The sequence below is a fragment of the Anopheles gambiae genome, chromosome 2, assembly GCF_943734735.2.
Source record: "Anopheles gambiae chromosome 2, idAnoGambNW_F1_1, whole genome shotgun sequence".
Lineage (NCBI taxonomy): Eukaryota > Metazoa > Arthropoda > Insecta > Diptera > Culicidae > Anopheles > Anopheles gambiae.
In genome coordinates, this window is record NC_064601.1 from 53,363,474 (window position 1) to 53,381,928 (window position 18,455).

Sequence of the window (18,455 nt, forward strand, 5' to 3'; positions counted from 1 at the left end):
CACAATTCCGCCACCAGCTTCCCGAGAAAGGTTTGTTCTCCGAGGGCGTGTTTATGCGGTGCCTAAGACCTTGTGAAGATGATCTTCGAAGGCGTTGCGGGAGGGACGGCGATCATTTACCTTTTGCATCTTTGGGGCAGCTCGAAATGACTCATGTGTGTTGATGGGATGTGATGTGCGCCCGCCGCTCCAGGAATGAAAAGCGCATCACCAAGCAAACACAACAAATAAGCATTGGATTGGAGTGTCGATTGTTGAGCTCAATATTGTGTTTACATTGCCTTGATCATTCACCAAATGAACACCAAATGAAACAAAATACAATAAAAACATGCTGATACACAATAAGTATCGCAGTGCTGGTGGTTTTACCCCATTCAAAAATTGAAACCTTTTGATTCACGATCTGCATACATCGTGTGTCAACACACTAACCCTTGCCTGAAAGCCGGGGAACGGATGTCGCTGCACGGGCTGCCTTTTTGAATGAACGACGACTCCCCGCGCGTGCATGCACATATCTCTCCGCGTGTCTTTACACGCGCCTGATTCGCGGATGTTAATTAGAATCGTTTGGCGTTCCTCCCACCGGTCCTCTCTTTTGGGATGTGTAGAATAAACAGAGTGCATCACTTTGTGCTGGATGATGTGTGTGTTGGATTCGTTGCTGGATGCTGCTGCTATTTGCACGATGGGTAATGGGTTCTACCACTATCTCTATCTTCCATCCCCTCCGGCTACTAAGCATGTTTATTGACAGATCACGGGTCGGCGGTGTATGATTCATTCATGGCAGGTTTGAAATTTTCCATTTATTCCACACCATTGCACCAAGTGCTGTTATAATTCATGAGTTAGGGATTCAACGCTTCCTTCTCCCCCATTCCATCCTTCCCTGGTCGTGCCTCGACTTTGGACTAGCATTGTTAGTTCATTCTTTTTCAAACGTTCAGAGGAATGGAATTCAACGGAAGGGTTTTCCCCTAATACCAACCAAAGGAATCATCATTGCTATAGCGAAGCAAACAAAAAAAGAACCCACAACAGGGGAAGCAGGGTAAGCAAACTGCGTCCTGCCACCTTCACGTCACAGGAAATTGTAATAAAATGCATTCCTCGAATACTTACATGACATGCAACGTGTGTACGTCGTCCTTGCGTTTGGGCAGCAATTGCCAACATGCGGACTGTGTGGATTCCCCCTAACCGGCTAGGACAATCATTTTTCTCTATTAGCAGCAGATGTGAAAGTGGCTCGGTATACACCATATTTACACCATTCTCCATCGCGGGGATTGTGCAAACGTTCTCAAACTATAAAGCGACTCATTGCGCAAAGAGGCGAGAAGGGTATTAAAAGGTTGATTGTTGCTACTTCCCTATCCAGCCCATCCAGAAATCAACCAACAGCAGAGGAGGTTTCTTATCACAACGACACTTTGGAAGCATCCGAAAAGTGATCTATCTGTTGATGGTGCCGATGATAGTTGCATCCATTTATTTCCCACACAGCACAGAGTGCGAAAGAGAATAGAAGTGTTCCTTCATGCCTGTCCCTGATATGGGCGCAGATCATTAATCTTCTGACAGTGAAGGGCCACAGTTTGGTCGGGGAGGGATGACATGAAGCTATTACTCTTGGTCGCGTTTGTGTTTTGGCACCCAACGGTCTAATTCAATAAGGACGATTTGGTGCTGCTTCGCCACTGTCCGATTCGATTGCAGGCAATTTAACACCTCTCCCGAAGCGCCCTACCAAAAACGGTCGGTAGGATTTTTATTGGACTAATTTAATCGGTGTGAATAACGAAATAAGAGAGAAGAACAAATATGTTGGAAAATGGGGGAAAACAATGTACGCTTTTGCTGGCTTTTATTAATTTCTTCAATGTACAAACATTTCAATGGTTTAAAAAAAAAACAAACTGGTGGTACGGTACATCATTGCTTTGCTTCTATGCTGTGTAAAGATTTCACATGTTACCGTCAAGCGGTCGCTGCCAAACGGCAGAGTCGCTGGAATGTGGAAGCGGCCCGGTCAACTTTCAGAGCCTCGGAAGCCCAAACGCGAAGCATTGCTGGGAACCAACCATCAAAAGAGTGCACGTATTGGTGAAATCTTTTGCCAAACCAATACATTGGCAAACCAAACACGTCCTCACTTGGTTCCTACTCCCAGCAGTACAGACCGCACAAAGGGGTCGCTCTGGTGGAGCAGCAACACCTAGCTATGACGGTGTGGTGTGGTTGAATGTGTGTCCACCAAACCGGTTGTCTGTGCGTGTGTGTGTCTGTGCTGCAATGGCTGTTGCTGAAACGTTCGTTTGGCCCGCAAGAGAGCGGTGGCCTTTGCCATGACGTCACGCCATTAGGCAAAGGTCATTCGAGGAGATTGCTATTGCTTTGCCCAAGAAGTCTGCGCAAGATGAGTCACACACCGACAGTACCACACTGCAGCAGAGGTGGCTTTTGTGTGTTCTTCGCCAGCATTAGTTGGTTAAAATCGTGACAGACGGGAAAAAGGGGTATGCCGTCAGTGCGAGGCGGGGCGACAATTGAGTTCAAGAGGGGGTTTACTTTTTGACTCAACTGTTACAATCGCTCAACTATGCTCAACGAATGGTGTTGTAACGATTAACAATAGTGGAGTACGTTTTTCTCGACGTTCTTACAAAGGACCTAAGAGTAATGAACACTGTGTGCGGTTCACACATGTGTGCAAGACCTTACTCATCGCTTTTCCGACCTGAGATTTCCCTGTGCGCAGCATAGCCCTGCAGCCGAAATTGCCAGACACGTATTTTCCCTTGTTTCTTTGCGTTAAGAAACTCGTAAAATTCATGACGGTAATGTCGGCTAGCAAAAACAGGAGCAGAGGCCGCAGCAGCAGGTCGTACATACACATTGCAGAACCTTCAAACCAACATTGACGGCACAGCAGGGGCAGATCGTATTATCGGAAAGCAAACTGTAATTGAAAATATTGGTAACAGACGGTTCCCGAGGGGTGTTTATGGCTTTCCGGTTCCATTTCCCAATGGTTTATTCCCTTCTCGCTCGCCAAGAAGGTTACACACACTCTTTGGATTGGTCCGTTTCTCCCACAAAAACGAGCAAACGAGATGCCCAGCATCTGCAGTTGATGGGCCCACAACAACGCAAGTTGGTCGTTTTCGAGCAGTTACATAGTACCTTCAAGTGGCAAGCGATTCGTCTCGTTAGCTTCCCGGAAGGAACAACGAAATGCCAGATGCTGCCACTCGAAGGCAGCGTAGCTTCGAAAGACGCAAATCTTGCAAATCCCTAGAAATTGGTCATAATCGGATTGTGCAATGGAAACGTTTGCTAAGCACACGAATGCTAGTCGTCCTTAAGGATATGTTGTTGAATACGTTTGCTCAAAACATATATAGTAAATAACATGCAGGACTTCTGACATAAATAAGATCACAGCATCAGTACAATTCAATCACGAAATCCCTCAAGTTTTGAAACAAAAACCTTCCCCCTTTTCATCCTCAGCATCTAATTAACAAATTCACTTTTTGTGTCCGAGAATGATTGGCACGCTGCGTGCGTCCGTACATCCAGGCTTCCCTGTTTTTTCCTTACTTTTGTGTATGTTGTTTTTCATTCCTCAACCCTCCTGCGCATATCCCTTAGAGTGGTTTGTTCGCTCTTACGCTCATTCAACCCGAACCCAAAAACATCAACCATCGCATCAAAACCGCATCAAACAAATCGCATGAAAACAAGTCCATTTCCGCACGGCCGTCATCGTCGTCATCGGCCACGACGGCCCGATTAGCAGCAGATGGAAGTTCAATCCTCCCTCGTCCATTAAAAAAATACCCTAGTAGCGGAGTCACGAAATGAGTCACCGCTACCGACTTCATTTGGTCTAGCAGTTCTTGCGTAGCAGCATCCCCTTTCTTTAGCTCTATCAGTGTTTTCCGGCTTTTGAGACCAGTGACGGTGGTTAGCAACATTTGGCAAGCAGGGCGACCTCCTCTTCCGGTCTGTAAGGACCGCTTGTATTGTATTGGGTTTTAATTTAAACCAGGGTAAATTAAGCTCGGTTTAACGATGCATTTTTTATGTTATTTCGTTTCCTTTCTGTTACTTTGCAACAATTCCACCACCCTCGATGGTCTCCGTTTAGCGCCTAAATGATGCTGTGCTTCCGGGGTAGTTACGGCGGATGAACATATCTTGCCCTTTCGAGAGCGCCCAGGGCGTTAATAGGACACGTGTGCGTCAACCTCACAGCGACGTTGGCGATCGTCGATAATGGTTGCTGCTCCATTTGCTTCGATTTAGTAAATTCGAAAGGACAAGGCGATTGCGGAGTTGGGGTGGTGTGATAGGTCCTCCTGATTTGTGCGAATCCCGACCCATAGGACGGCGTACCAGATAGAGGAAGCTGTACGCACCTTCACGAGCAAAACACTAACAGGAAGAGCGCACACTGCCTGTTTTCAGTGTCTCATGGACGGCGTGGAGTGTGATGGGTAAACAATGATGGTAAACATGCCTGCAAAAGGCGCCACATTAAGCGCAGACGCTCCCAAACACACACACACACACATTCACAATTCATCAATTTGCCCCAATGACGCTACTGGGCAAGCGATCACTTGGCACTGCGAACAAACCGCACGCCCTTCGAGGACATGTGTGCATTTGGCTCCGTGCGAGAAGATCCTTTCGCGATAACCAACTCAGTACGGCTGCCGCGTGTTTAGACACCACTCGAAGTTAAGTTGAGTGATGATGACGTTGACGGGGAGCGAACGAAACGGGTACTGCGCCATTCAGCGCTCTGATGCGATGACTCGTCGTCAAACAAACTGCGGCGAGCAGGTTGCCGTCCCCGATCAGGATGATGGGTTTCTTACACTCTTGTTCCCTACTTTACTATCATCGCTTCCAACATCAACAGCCTAGGGCACAGGTTGTAATTGTAACGTTATCTTCCCACTAAGGTGCACGGCGTAAAACGATGAACAATCGTAAAGGATTCATCAATGATGGTTGGCAGTTTTTAGGAAAAAACGAAGTGTTTATTTAAAAACCTTTCATAATGCGTACAGACAATTTCGACCTAAAAATGATAAGCTAAAAGGTGGGCTTATTTACGAAGAAGACATCATAGGAAACACATTCATGTTATACGAAAGTGTAAAAAAGAGTTACCAAGCAATTATGAAACAGTTGCCGAGCTCATAGAATGAGAAGCTTGTTGTCATTGCTGTCCGTTTTGCTCCGAGATGGATAGGGCCACAATAAATCTATTCAAGTCGGAAATAACATGTCTAAGCATTGCATCGTCTGCCCGGGGCTCAAGTGTAGTAAACATTGTGTAAACTTCTTATATGCGACGGCCCGGTTGGTGGGTCTTATCAACGTAACAACCATCCACGTACAGCGAGGAACAACACGGTTTGCTGTTATGACACTATCTAAGTTGTTACATACTGGTATATGCTCTCAAGCCTCACACACATCACACAAGCTACGATTATTTATTGTTCTTGCTTCGCGTCATCGTGTTACTCGAACCATATTATCACCTTTAGCACGATTCGTGACAAATAGACTAAACCATATTAAAGAAACTACATAATAGCACCGCTCACTGCATAAGAGCCACCATCAGCTAAAGGGAGAGGAAAAAAAGGAAAACAATAGTACCAACCGCTACCTTCCTGTTATGCTTTCCCTTTAGCTGCGACTACCGCTTGTCTTCCGTCTAACTATTGATTTGAGTTGTTATTTCTGTCACACCCAACGAATAACACCGTCAACGTCTTATCGATCAGCCAGCACACCACTGGGTGAGTTGGTAGTGCAGGGAATGCGCGGGCTATTGAATAACACTTCAGGCTGTGAGCTGCGAGGAGCCAAGTGAGTCATCCGCACGACCACAAGCTATCGGATCGATTGCAACCAGCATAGAAGGGTTGTCCGTTTGGGAGGGGGGGGTGAAAAAACACAGTGCTCCGCTTTCGTTGCTCCCGATTCCAGTGCTAGACCAATTCTGTTCCAAGGACTTGTGGCACACGCTCGTGAGTAGTGTATGGTTCCTGTCCTTGGGTGTGTATACTCCTGCCGTGGTGACAGATATGCCAACAGACTCTTATCGTTTAGTCGACATGACGGTGCTTACCAAGTTCAATATACCAAACGTTGAGCATTTGATTTGTGGGATAAAGGTTCCTTTGTATACCAGATTTGGTTATTGATGACCTGTTTTTTCTACCAAATTTAAACAATAACAGCTTAAGGTCGCTTTAAACCTTGCGTGAAAGTGAACGGGACATTTTGACGTTTTCTACTATATTTCATGATATAATAATCAGAATATGGCTTACCGTACACCCAAAGGAAGGATATTCAATTCCCAAACTATTTAGAATGTTAAGCATATTGAAATGATCAATTAAATGCATTTTCCTGTTATTCCCCGCTGGTCATTATTGTTTCACCGTGAAAAAAGCGGAGAATCACAAGAAACTGCACTTAATTTAAATTCAATTCAATATGTTTTGCAGCCAAAATAGATGGAGAATTTAATATCCTTTCTTTTGGTGTACAATAAGCCATATTCTGATTAATATTTCATAAAATATAGTAGAAAACCCCAACATTTCACGTTCATTTTTACTAGAACTGTACTCCGGGCTTTCTTTCTAAAGCTATCATGAACTGTTACTCCAACCGAGTTTAAAATAAATAAATGATTTCAGAGCAATCAAACTATCCAAAGCACACTCGAGCGTACAATGTAAGCACCCTTTTATCATACGCAATAAGTCTTCCTAGTCTTGTCTTTGTAGTCATGTGTTTTGCTTGGGCTTAAGCTCCTAGACCCCACTACACTACATCGCCATCCGAGACACTGCAGGTGATTGCTTGTCCATAATTAACTGGCACGTTAAATAGTTTATGAGTGGCGCTTGGGCAAGAAAATCTTGCAACAGTCTCCTAGACTTCCGCTGTGTTAAAAAAAGTAGTACATAACAAAATAACCACTTATGGAAGCTACACATATTTAATGCAAGTAGAAGAAATATTCATTATGTGCCACAGCTCAGCTTGTGCCTTAGCTAGAAGTTTTCCAAGAAGGATGGGTAAATCCTTCCAATTTCATCAACCGAATTCCCAGCTGAAACCCGTTTCGCTGCTCTCCCCTTCACATGCCAAGGATCATGGAAAATGGTACATTTAGCATATTTAATCCCCCGTTTGCATCGTTTGGGTATAACATTCCCCTTTAAATAGGGGCTCCGAAATCCCGGGTAAGACAGCAAATTTAGATAAATTTTAGATAAATATTTAGATAGGCACCAACGAAAAGCGCCTGTGACACGTTGGTTGTGCTTTACGGTGCGCTCTTTAGGGGCAATACTCCTTCAATGCGCATCAAACCGTTTATCATGAACCAGGAAGAACCGTGCTCGTGAACAGGGAATCACCATCGAGAGCAGAGTGGTGTTTCCCCGATAAAAGCTACTCAAATACGAGGGGGTAGCCAGTGGTAAGTGGTGCCGAAAACATACATCGATTTAAAACATCCCAAAACATCACTCAGACATCCGGTCGCACGAAAAAAAGGGGAAACCGACGAGGACTCTGGGAATTAATTCCATCGCCAATTTCCGTCGGATCTTTCACTAACCATATCCCTCTAGCTCCCTTGGGTCGACACACACGATCTGTCTCTCTCTCTTTCTGTGTTTTGGGGGGAGGTTTTCACCTCTACAGTGCGCGACCTGTAGCATTAAAATGTCGTACAGTGTGTGTTGTGCACCTCGATGCTCGTGCTTCATGTTGTCGTTCTACATGCATGCCAGTGCGTGTGTGTGTGTGTGTGTGTGTCTATGTGCAGTGCTGCGGTTTATTTACATAATCGTTCGACCGGCCAACCGTTCCCTGGCCACTGACTCATCCCCGAACCGCATTGTATGCGCGATGTTTGGGAACACTCTAGGTGCAATCGTTATCGTGCAAACGACGTTTGTTCAGCTGCTACTTTTCCGCCGGTGCGCCGTGTCGTTGCTGGTGGTGCTCCCAGACCCTCTTGTTCTTGGCTCGCGCAATGATTTATTTTGGTTCTACGGAGGGGACTTTGCATGCTTTGGTGCCCATAACCTCGGGGTGGTAGGGTGAAAAAATGATGTACTGACTCTGCTCGGTACGATGGTTGATCGACATTTTTCCATACAGCGTCACGTTGCCCATGTGTCTACACCCCTAGGATGTTGATCGATCGCAAACGCTCGCTGCCGATAAGAAGCAGCCAAGGATGATGATACCATCACCACCACCACCACACTATCACCGCCAAAATAAAGGACGACTTCCTCCCACGTGACCGTGTGATATGGCGGCCGTGTGCTAATCGAGTACACTGTTGCGATCGACTATTATTATTAGCACCCAATTATAACCCACATGCGCACCAGCCTGCCTTATTACACATCGCACCCGTTCGATAACTGGCGACACCGTCAACCAGTTGAGGGGTGCATTTAACCTTATCCCCGCAACAGCAACACCCCAAAAGCCGGGCCCGCCGTTGACGATGGCTTCAAGTACAATCGATGGCAATTGAAAACAGGCCCAACAAACAACATGACGGTGAGTGATGAATCATCGCCAGCACCACCCGGTAGGGCGACGCGGAGTGCGACATCACGATAGAGAAGGAGGCCTTTCTTGAGGGGTGTGTGTGTGTGTACGCGATAGTGTACATTTGGTCCGTAGGTGTGACCGGGATACTCTCTACCAGCCCGCATAAAAATAGTGTGCCAGTCGATTCAGACCGGCAGCGCGTTGTGGTGAAATGTGCTCTAAATATTCGTGATTAGAAAGGGAACGGCGAAAGACGAACACGGGCTTGTCCCCGTAATGCGACAGGACGGAAACAGAAGCTGAGAGGCATGCAGGTGCTGGGTTGTAGTGGGTTTTTGTGGAGTCTTTTATTGATCTCTTCAACCTTATTAAAAGTTACAGCTACACTTACAACTGCGTTTCCATTTTTACCCATTTTTTACTTCTAATACACATGAGCTGAAACGAGTTGCATACAAATTATATGGGAATTATCCCTGTGGCCTGCTGAACCTATCTTCATACGCAATAGATGGGGGGAATGCACCGTTCAAATTTGGAAGGATAAGGAAACAGCGATAAGTTATTCACGGCTATCTATTGATATCATATGGCATAATCAATTGCTCCGTCCTCTAGTCCCCTTGTTGACTGGTTGGTTTATTATCATATCATTCCCTATCGGGGCCATTTTCCCCCTCTTTCGAAGCTCGGATGCCTGTAATGTGTCATCTCGTTGAACGCAATGCCCGACGACCAAATTAGAACACGTGTCCTTTTGGTCGCAGCTTATCGGAAATATTCTGCTGCAGGCGCTTGGAAAAAAACTGACTACACGTGGCAGCCAGCGGGAAGAGTGAGGATTACTGTTATATCGACATCGCGCTGCCCGTCATGTAAATCGGAAGCCGTGGAATGTAGGTAAAGCCCCATGTTACATAGTTAGCCACCATTTGCGCACGCTTCATGCACACACACACACTCTATCTCTCTCGCTTTCTTTAGAGAGTGGAAAGGAAGGATCCTTCCTTTCCTCTCTTTCCCTCAAAATGTTACTTTTTCTGTTTTGCTTCTAAGCAACGCGCTACCGTTTAATTGAGCCCAGTCACGGAAGTCGGGTCTATTCTATTTCGGGTTCAACTTCGTTGCCCTCTTCTGGATGGATTGCTGCTAGCTGCTCGGGTACCTTAGCTTGCTGGACTGGCGGAAAATACTCTGACTTTGGTGCTTCCGAGAGGGCCAGTACCAAATCCAGACCATGAGAATTTTTAATAGCGTCGGCACAGAACACGCAACCCTATAATTCGCAGCCCACAACACACCGGCAGCCGACCTATGAGTCATTCGCAGTATCATTACGCCAGCCAACCAAAGTTTCCTTCCTTCCTCTTCGAAGGGAAAGCCTTGCCCCTGCAGTGAATTTGGCGGCACAGAAATTCGGGAAATCGAGCTCAGATTCATTCCCCCATTTGTGGGGCTTCATTGTTGAAGGTGAAATGTGACCCTCGCACTCAAACTTGTTGGGCGGGCGTGTGGTTTACGTTACATTCAATTCAGTGCGTGCTGTAACCCGCAATGAGGTCCCGAAATGTTTGCCCCAATTTTGCGCTACACTCGCACGCGACTTCTAACCTTTTGATGTGACCTCTGTTATTGATTTTTGGGCTACGATATCATGCTGGTGGTTGCAAATTCCTTTACAAATTTGCCCCCCTCACAGATAGATATCACTGGCAAAATAGTAGCAACCTACCACTGTCACTGTGAAACATGGCTATATGCTCTTCCTTTTTCTAACATTAACTACTAGCGTTATTACCTGTACTACTGCAACGATGACCCTGTTACTGCTATTGGTCACAGGTTGATGTTCTCTGATATTTTGTTGTAGTTGGGTTCGCCATTAACTCCCGAAGTGTCGATGAACAGTCGTCCCGTGGCCATCGAAGGACGCCAAATCTCGCTCGCGTGGCATTTTTCGCTCGAGCAACTTGAGCCCGCTGTGTCTGTCTGTCTGTGTGTGTGTTGCTTTAGTTTACTTTGCGTCATTCGCGCGCTCGGCTCGGTTCGGTTCGCAGGTCTTGCGCGCCACTACGACACGGTCGCGATTACGAGCGCGCAACTTCCCCCCGTTAACCGAGCGCCTTTGCGCACCAACAGCCTCCCCTTCCCCCCATTCGTTGGCCATGGTCATGTGGCAACGGTTTGGCCATGTATGTGGTAGTAGAGCGTGAGTAAAGTGAACCAGCAGCAGCAGCAGCACCACCAGCGTTTCATATCGTGCCATTTAATTGTGTTTAAATACAGCTCGTGACTCATCGCAAACATACCGCAATGCAAGCGAGCTACAGGGAAGGCAGGCGACTCGGCGAAGGGTGATGAAGCCGCTCTCTTCTAGCTCCCTTGCCCCTTCCTATTTCGCTCTATCTCTCTATCTCTCTCACTCTATTGTTTGCTCGCTCGCACTCTAGTGTGCGGTCCGTGTCGAAAACACGCAAATATACAAACGCACACTACACACCGTCGCTTCGCTATCAGTTTACGAAGCAACAGAGCACCCAGTCACCCTTTGTGCTTCCACCTACCTTCTAACCTTCCTCTATTTTCTCTCAGCTTCACCACCAACCCTCCCCCCCCCCGCCTCCATCACAGCTGGCGAGAATGCCATATTTACCCAACAACCTTTGACGAACAAGTGAGAGCGAATGTACAGCATTACTTACCGCGATTTGGTAGTGCTGGTATAGTAGAGAGCTTAGTATTGCGCGTTGTTGTACACGCCCGAAGGCACTCATACAGCAGTGTAGGTTATATACAATGGGTAGCAGGTTCTAAACAAGGGGTTTCGGAGCAGGTGCACTAGGGCAGGATTGTGCTACTAAGCAGCGACCGAGCCACTTAACGCAGTGCTAAGCAAAGGAAATGGTGTGCTGACATTTGCCTTATTTGTTGGAAGCTCTCTCGGTGAGTCGTCACGGGTGCATATCGACTTAATCCATCATAGCTGTCCGTGCCAATCCGTACCACTGGGCCGAGTATTTGGCCTCATTCGTGTAATCCTATATGCGCTTGAAAGGGATTTACGCAGATGTCTCTATTTGGAGAAGGCAACGTCTTATATTGACGCATTGTTAAAAGTGTCCCAATGCCCTTCGGGGTGCGAGAAGAAGGTGGAATACTATCACAAAGGCCACTCTTGTTACGTTGGAGATGATCATCACGAACAATTTACCCCGCCGAATGGGACTTAGTACATATTTTAGTGTCCTACGTACTTGAACCCAACAAACAAAGCCCTCAAAGCCACACCACAAGAAACTGATAAAGCTGGCCACACACCACAGAAAGACGGACTGCTGCTGCACACTCACCGCACCACTAGCAACAGATAAGCGTTAACAACGTACAACCACACCACCGTATGCTCCCCTCTTTCCGGTGACAGCTGTGCAGAGCACAGCTTTTCGATTTCCCATACTAATCATCATGAATTGCGCGGTTGGGAATGAACAAAGGAGGCGGACTTTTGGAAGCGTGGTAAGGACCGCATGTGTACTCCACACTTTCGACTGGCAGCATATCACAACACATCGCTAGAACACATATCGAGACCCCCAGACGGCATGGCTCCCGGAAGTTGGAGCTATTTGGTGGCCCATTTTACAAGACCACTGCCTGCATCTGCTATTAATACACGCGTGCTGGACCATTTAAACTGCTCGGGTTTAGAGGAGCATTGCAATTCTGAGCAATAATTCAAATGACCTCAAGATGTAGTAATTAATATAACGGTCTATACCTAACGGTAAACATTTAAGGAAATCCTAATCCAACGAGGCAACCAAGGTTTCGTCAGGCGTGCTCCGCGAAAGAGAACACCGACGGAGGTGTGACCACGTGTACACTACACGGTAAAATTAGATCCTTCCTAGATTGTCCCCAAACAAGTTCCGCACACGTTCCGGGTGGCCGTCGCCACATCGCAAGGTCGTCCAGAACATAGCTACACTTCCTGCTTCCCGCGCCTCTACACCGGAAGAGTTCAAGGCAGGAGTTGGTGTAGATCTTGCCGAAAAGAAACCAGCCCGTTGGTTGGCTACCGTCCAACAGCTGGCCACGGCACCAAAGGCGTTTATAGCGTTGTAGCCAAAGTAAATGACACCACAAAGCGAATTTATGAATTCGCAACAAATACTACCGACACACCACCGGGCAACACGCGAAGGTGAGAAGAGAGCAGAGGGTGAGGTAAGAGAGAATGATAGAGAGAGAGAGAGAAAGAGAGAGAGAGCGATTGAGAGAGGGACGAAAAAAATCAAACAACCAAACCATTTACACTAAAGCGACGGTGATGATGATGGTGGTGGTTGATGTCATTGCTATATTTGAACCACACAACCACTTCTCGCATGAGCAACGAGCAACGCACACACAACAGTTGGCAACCATACCCCTGCCCCAAGCCACCCTCTTTAGTCACCCTCTCTCCCTCTTCTCTCTTTCACTTGCAATCATCGATGACTACGAAGACGGCAACGGTAACGGACGATACGAAGTTACTTTGCGGTGTTTTACATTCGATGGTACTATTACTTTTTATTCGTTAAAAACACACACACCTTTCGTTATAGACTACGACAGATGGCAGATGGTGGAATGCACTAATAAATAAGGCGGATTTCCAGCGGGTCCAAAATGCAGTTGTTTGGCTGGTGGAAGCAGCGCAAGAGCCGTTTCCCTTCATCTGGTTCAGGTGGCCCGCGACAGGCGACGAGAGTTGACGATCACCCGCATGCCGCATTGGAAATGGATACATGGCACACCCCCCCCCCCCCCCCCCCCCCTTCCGGCTCTTCCAATACTACCGGCACATTCCGATGTGTTTAAAATTAAAATCTTACGTATCGTGGACGATGCGATCATCCTTATACTCCGTGAGGCAAAGAATAAAAAAAAAAAAATAAGGAAGGACAGTGGCAAAGAAGTAACAACATGTACATCCCCCTCCTCCGCAGATGAAAGATGGGCCTGGCTGCACCGTGTGTGTTGGATGTGTGTTTTGGTAAGGATTTTCACCGGTTGGGCTGGGCGGGTCGGTTATGAAAATAAACTCCCAAATATCGTCAAACAACGTTTTGCTTTATGTTTTTTCACGCAAATTCGCCATTTGTGAAGACGATAAAGAATGCGTCAACCTGGCGGGATAGGTTGCGTTTTTGTTATTACTGTCTGTAGCGTTTGTTTCTTGGTGTTTCTTTGTCATCTCCTTCTCCTCCTCCCTCGGTAGGCTCCATCTTGGGACACGCGCATGAATTTAAATTTCTTTGCGATAGTATGGGTTGTTTTTTTTTTGTTGTTGTTGTTCGTCTGTGAGTGTTCTGCTTGCTGTTTTGGGTTAGTGATTTCCTACGTCTCAGCGTTGAATCATCAGCGGATCGAGAAACGCGCCTCGATGCTATCGTAGAGGGTAGAGGAGTAGGTGTGATCGTACGAATGAGTACGATGAGATCAGAAAATGCGGGAAAAGCAACATCGTTAACATTTCATTCAACTTTGCCAATTAACAGCAACCTCAGCGATAGGCGGTAGTTTCTATCCGGCCTTGAGGATTTGGCCATATACACCGTGCGGGCAACACCTGTTGCAACTTTTCTCAGCACGGTGCTTTTGACAAAGCAAAATGCTGTCCCGTGCCATGCACCACCACCCACTAAATCTATATCTATCCAAACAGATGATGCTGACAGATGCGGTTTACATGTACTGTTCAACATAAAAACGCTTAAAAAACTTACCGATAAAGTCGAAGGCTTCCTGGAAGTACTGCTTGATGTTTTGATGCGGCGTGTCGCTGGCCGGGATCTGTTTGTACTTGAGGCCGGGCTTCAGCTGACCACTCGGCTGCTGGCAGGTGACGTTAAGTACGCAGTTTGCACCGACAGTTGACGGATCGATCGCGTCCCGACCGTTGCCGAGCAGCAGATGGGGGAAAACGTGTGATGCTGGGTGCGATTCGATGTCTGTGAAGAGGGAAAGTGAGATACAGAAATGAAGGGCATGCAGTTTAAGCTCAAGATAACGATTTATCGTTCGATGCATTTCAAAGTACCATAGACAATCCGACATGGCTGCAGTGAGATTATACCATTTTACGACTTAAATGCATCATTATTCTCCACCCCAAGAGAATGTCACAATTTTGCGCAACAGCAAACGAAGATCGACTCTCCGCGAATCCACAACAAGGCAAAGGCAAAAGAAGACACGAAAAACGTGACTCACACTTTGGATTCACCATTCGGCCCGTTTGGTTCGTTTTTGGGGTTGATTTGCAAACGAGAAAAGAAGTTTGAAGCGCAACAATCCAAATCGATCGAAACCTAACAGAGAATGTATGCTTTTCTAATGAAGCGATTTATTTGGTGTGAGAGGCAGATTCAGGCAAAAAACACCAAACAAACAAGAACTAAACTTCGTTCCCGAACGATTTCGTTCCATATGAACCGATGCGAATGAATTTGTCCTTCCCGAACTGAAAACTGACGGGCATGAAGTTGAATCGAGAGACGCTAATGTTGTTGCGCGTGATTGAATGAACTCGCGAAGTGGTTGCGCTTAAGCGCGGTGGCGGCAGCGGCTTCGTTATCGCCCCGGGACCTAAACCAGTGTGTGTATAACGAAAATTGTCTCCCCATTCATAAACTGGAAACTTCCGCACTGGACGAGCATCGGACCATAAATATAGCTGACGTATAGGAGGCACCACTCGGGTTGAACCATTTTTAGCCGCCTAGGAACAGTTATGCACGATGTGTTTGTACATGTGTGTGTGTGTGTGGGCAACTGTTGGAATATATTTATCCAAGCAGTACCTTCGCAAACACTTTCGACCGATCGTAACGAACAGGCAGGCGAGAGAATGGCGTGGCCAGAACGTGCTATCGCGGGAAGTGCGTAGTCTGCGGTTCAATTAAAGTTCAATGATATGCTGCCATACTACGTGCTGCCGAGCTCTACCACACATACCAACTGTCGATACACATATCGGTTGATTGGTCACTTCTGCTGCCTGCTGGTTGGTTTTATTAGGTCTGCATTTATGGTGCACAAGTCGTCAGTTTTCACCCTTGTTGAGGCACTCGATTGAGAGCAACACCGATATTTGATCAATTGAATATCCAGACATGGTTTTAGAGGTGTTTTTTTGGAGGTGATATTAATAGATGAATCGAACATTGAGTAGTGTTTGTTGAAATTGGTTTCTTTTCCAAACCGAAAATAGAACTCATGTTTTTCTCGCTATTACTATATCTTTACTACATTGAAGGCATGGAGATATTAAAGTCCTTAAAAACTAATCCAATCAGATGACATAGTCTTTCCATCCTAACGATTTAGCTCTCTTCTTGAGCTGTTAGATTCGAAGACATGTGAAAGAGGCGCACAGGAAGCCAAAAGTTTTCATAAAAATGAACAAACTTCAAAACATTTATTCTTGCCTCCTGAGCGTACGCACGGCTATAAACACATGCCATAGAACTCGATCGCAAGAAGTGTGATGTGGGCTCGAAGCATAAAAAACTCGCAGAAATATTTCACTCCAGCCGCCAGTCCCACACATAACGCCTTCTGGTTGGGCTAAGACCACCAAACAGACCGTGGTCTGCGACCGTAGGCACATTGTACAGATGTGCAATATGTGGTAGTTTCCAGCAACGCTAAAAGGCATCACATTCCGGAGTGCAATTTTTCTTTCTACACAAAGCGAGGCAGTTGGCAGTTCAACGCCAAAAACAACTTGCCAGCCAGGATCAGAGAGTTTGTTATACTGAGATCTGATGGGTTAGCGCTTTGCTCTTAGCGTCTGCAACCCTCTGCAACGCACACACACACACACTAATGCAACCACCCATACACACACACACAAATGCGTGCTCACATTTCCTTGGCAAACCGCACCAAAGGGCCGATCGCTATGGGAGGACGCAATCACACACACACACGGGCGGACATACATACACCGGTACACGAAGAGAACCCGTTGGCAACGTTGGGAGACACCTTTACGCGGTTGCAGGTGGAGTTTACCTGAGCAAGGGTGGCGCAGCAGCGCACGGCAGGGAAGGAAAGTGACGCGAAAAGTTGTCCGACCGGCCTTGAAACCGGATACGGCGGTAGCGGCGGCAGCGACGGTTGATTTTCTGGATGCCTGTATCTTGTCGTCATGCTCGCAGCATAAGCCGAACGCGCAACACAACACTTCTATTCGGGTTTCTTGCTTGACCCGCTCTCTGGACTTGTGTTTTTTCTTCACCGTTCCCCAACGACTTTCTCGTTTGTTTTTTTTCCCCTCAACCGTTGCGTGCGCTTGCATTTGTGTGTATTTAATATGTGTGAATATACACACCGCACACACACACACACAAGCGCGCGCGCACAAGAAACAGGTGAAATCATTCCATGGAACGCAACCAGGAAGAAACGCATCTCCAGCCGGTTCGGGCAACATGAAAACCTTTGCCATGGTGGCAGATGATGCTCACCTAAAACATATATTGAGTGGTACCGCCCGAATCGATGATCAATCGGGCGGCACACAAACATTCTCCGTTACGGTCGGTCTGGTAGGACACACGTTGGATCTCTCGTACGGTTTTTGCCACGCTCGCTAATTACCCTCTTGGCGGGGGTGTATTTTTAGCAAAGCGCTCTAATTTTGTACATCCTTTTACCCGGACCACCGACCGAGATGGCTGCGTTGCTGCGTTACGTCTCGGATCTCGCACGTTGCTGAAATATATTCGCCAGGATCAGGCGTGAAACACCTCACCAAGTAACATTTTCACCAACAGTGACGCATTAATTGTGCAAAAAACAAATCTGCTTTCTCGCCTGCCTTAGCAGTGGAGTACATTAAGTTCGTACGGCGTCGTGGTCCATCCCATCCACGTGTGTTGTCATCGGAGCCGGGATGATGATGTCATGGCTGCCAGAGACTGACGCTCCAGCGTAAAATGTGACATTTTTATTGTACGTTTGTTTTGAGCGTTTTTTTCATTTTTCAAAAAACGGCGAAGACGACCACTGGAACCCACCGACGCACTAGTCCGGAAGCAGGTGGGAGCGAGCAAGAGAAAAAAAACCTTTAAAATATCGGTTGCCATTTCGGGCAGGTCGGTGTGTTAGCTCGACTCCACATCAAGCCCCGCTTCTACTATAACTTCTTCTACTTCTACTTTGTGGTTAAAAAAGTCGAAACAAATACAAACAGAACGACAAACAACAGACAAAGGCAGCGCGGTTGAAGTAAATAACTTTGCACAAAAAGTATAGCTTGTCCGCCAATCTTTCTCGTGACGATGAGTCAGATCGGACCCGTCTCCGCACGCTTTTCTAAAACATTGTTGAAAGCGCGCGTCTGCAAGATATTATACCCCAACCGGGTGACAACGGTCTGATTGAGGTTTCTATACATAAAAATAAATAAATATATAAATGACAGCCAACACAGTGACATCATATTGTCCATCTGGTTTGTTCGTACACGCGATGATGAGACCACACCACCCGGTCAACCAACGGGATCATTGGGGACGGATTTGGCCGGAACACGCAATCCATCAATTGGATAATCGTCTACAGCCTAAGAAACGCACCGCCTTATCAACAGAACCGTCCAAACCGGCCCCGCACTCTCGGGGTCGGGTCGGTCGAGCGAGGACCGCATGATTGGTGTAATTTAAGTATCCCGCTCCCGGAGTCACAACAATTGCTGCACGTTACGCAACTGTTTAGCGCCTGTCGAACGACCGTTGCCACTATCGTTGCTTTGCGAGAGA

The 18,455-nt window shown here is 46.8% G+C and overlaps 1 protein-coding gene and 1 long non-coding RNA gene across 2 annotated transcripts in view; one reads left to right on the forward strand and one right to left on the reverse strand.

Moving 5' to 3' along the window:
• Nucleotides 1-18,455, reverse strand: part of LOC5667413 (uncharacterized protein ZK757.2) — a 33,210-nt gene that overhangs the window by 7,038 nt on the left and 7,717 nt on the right. The window contains exon 3 of the mRNA XM_061646768.1: nucleotides 14,412-14,636. Within this exon, the coding sequence (XP_061502752.1) occupies nucleotides 14,412-14,636 (225 nt within the window). The remainder of the gene's footprint in view (nucleotides 1-14,411; nucleotides 14,637-18,455) is intronic.
• On the forward strand, nucleotides 11,333-13,747 carry LOC133391596 (uncharacterized). Its single transcript, XR_009765079.1, has 2 exons — nucleotides 11,333-13,154; nucleotides 13,248-13,747. It is a non-coding gene; the product is annotated as an uncharacterized LOC133391596 (long non-coding RNA).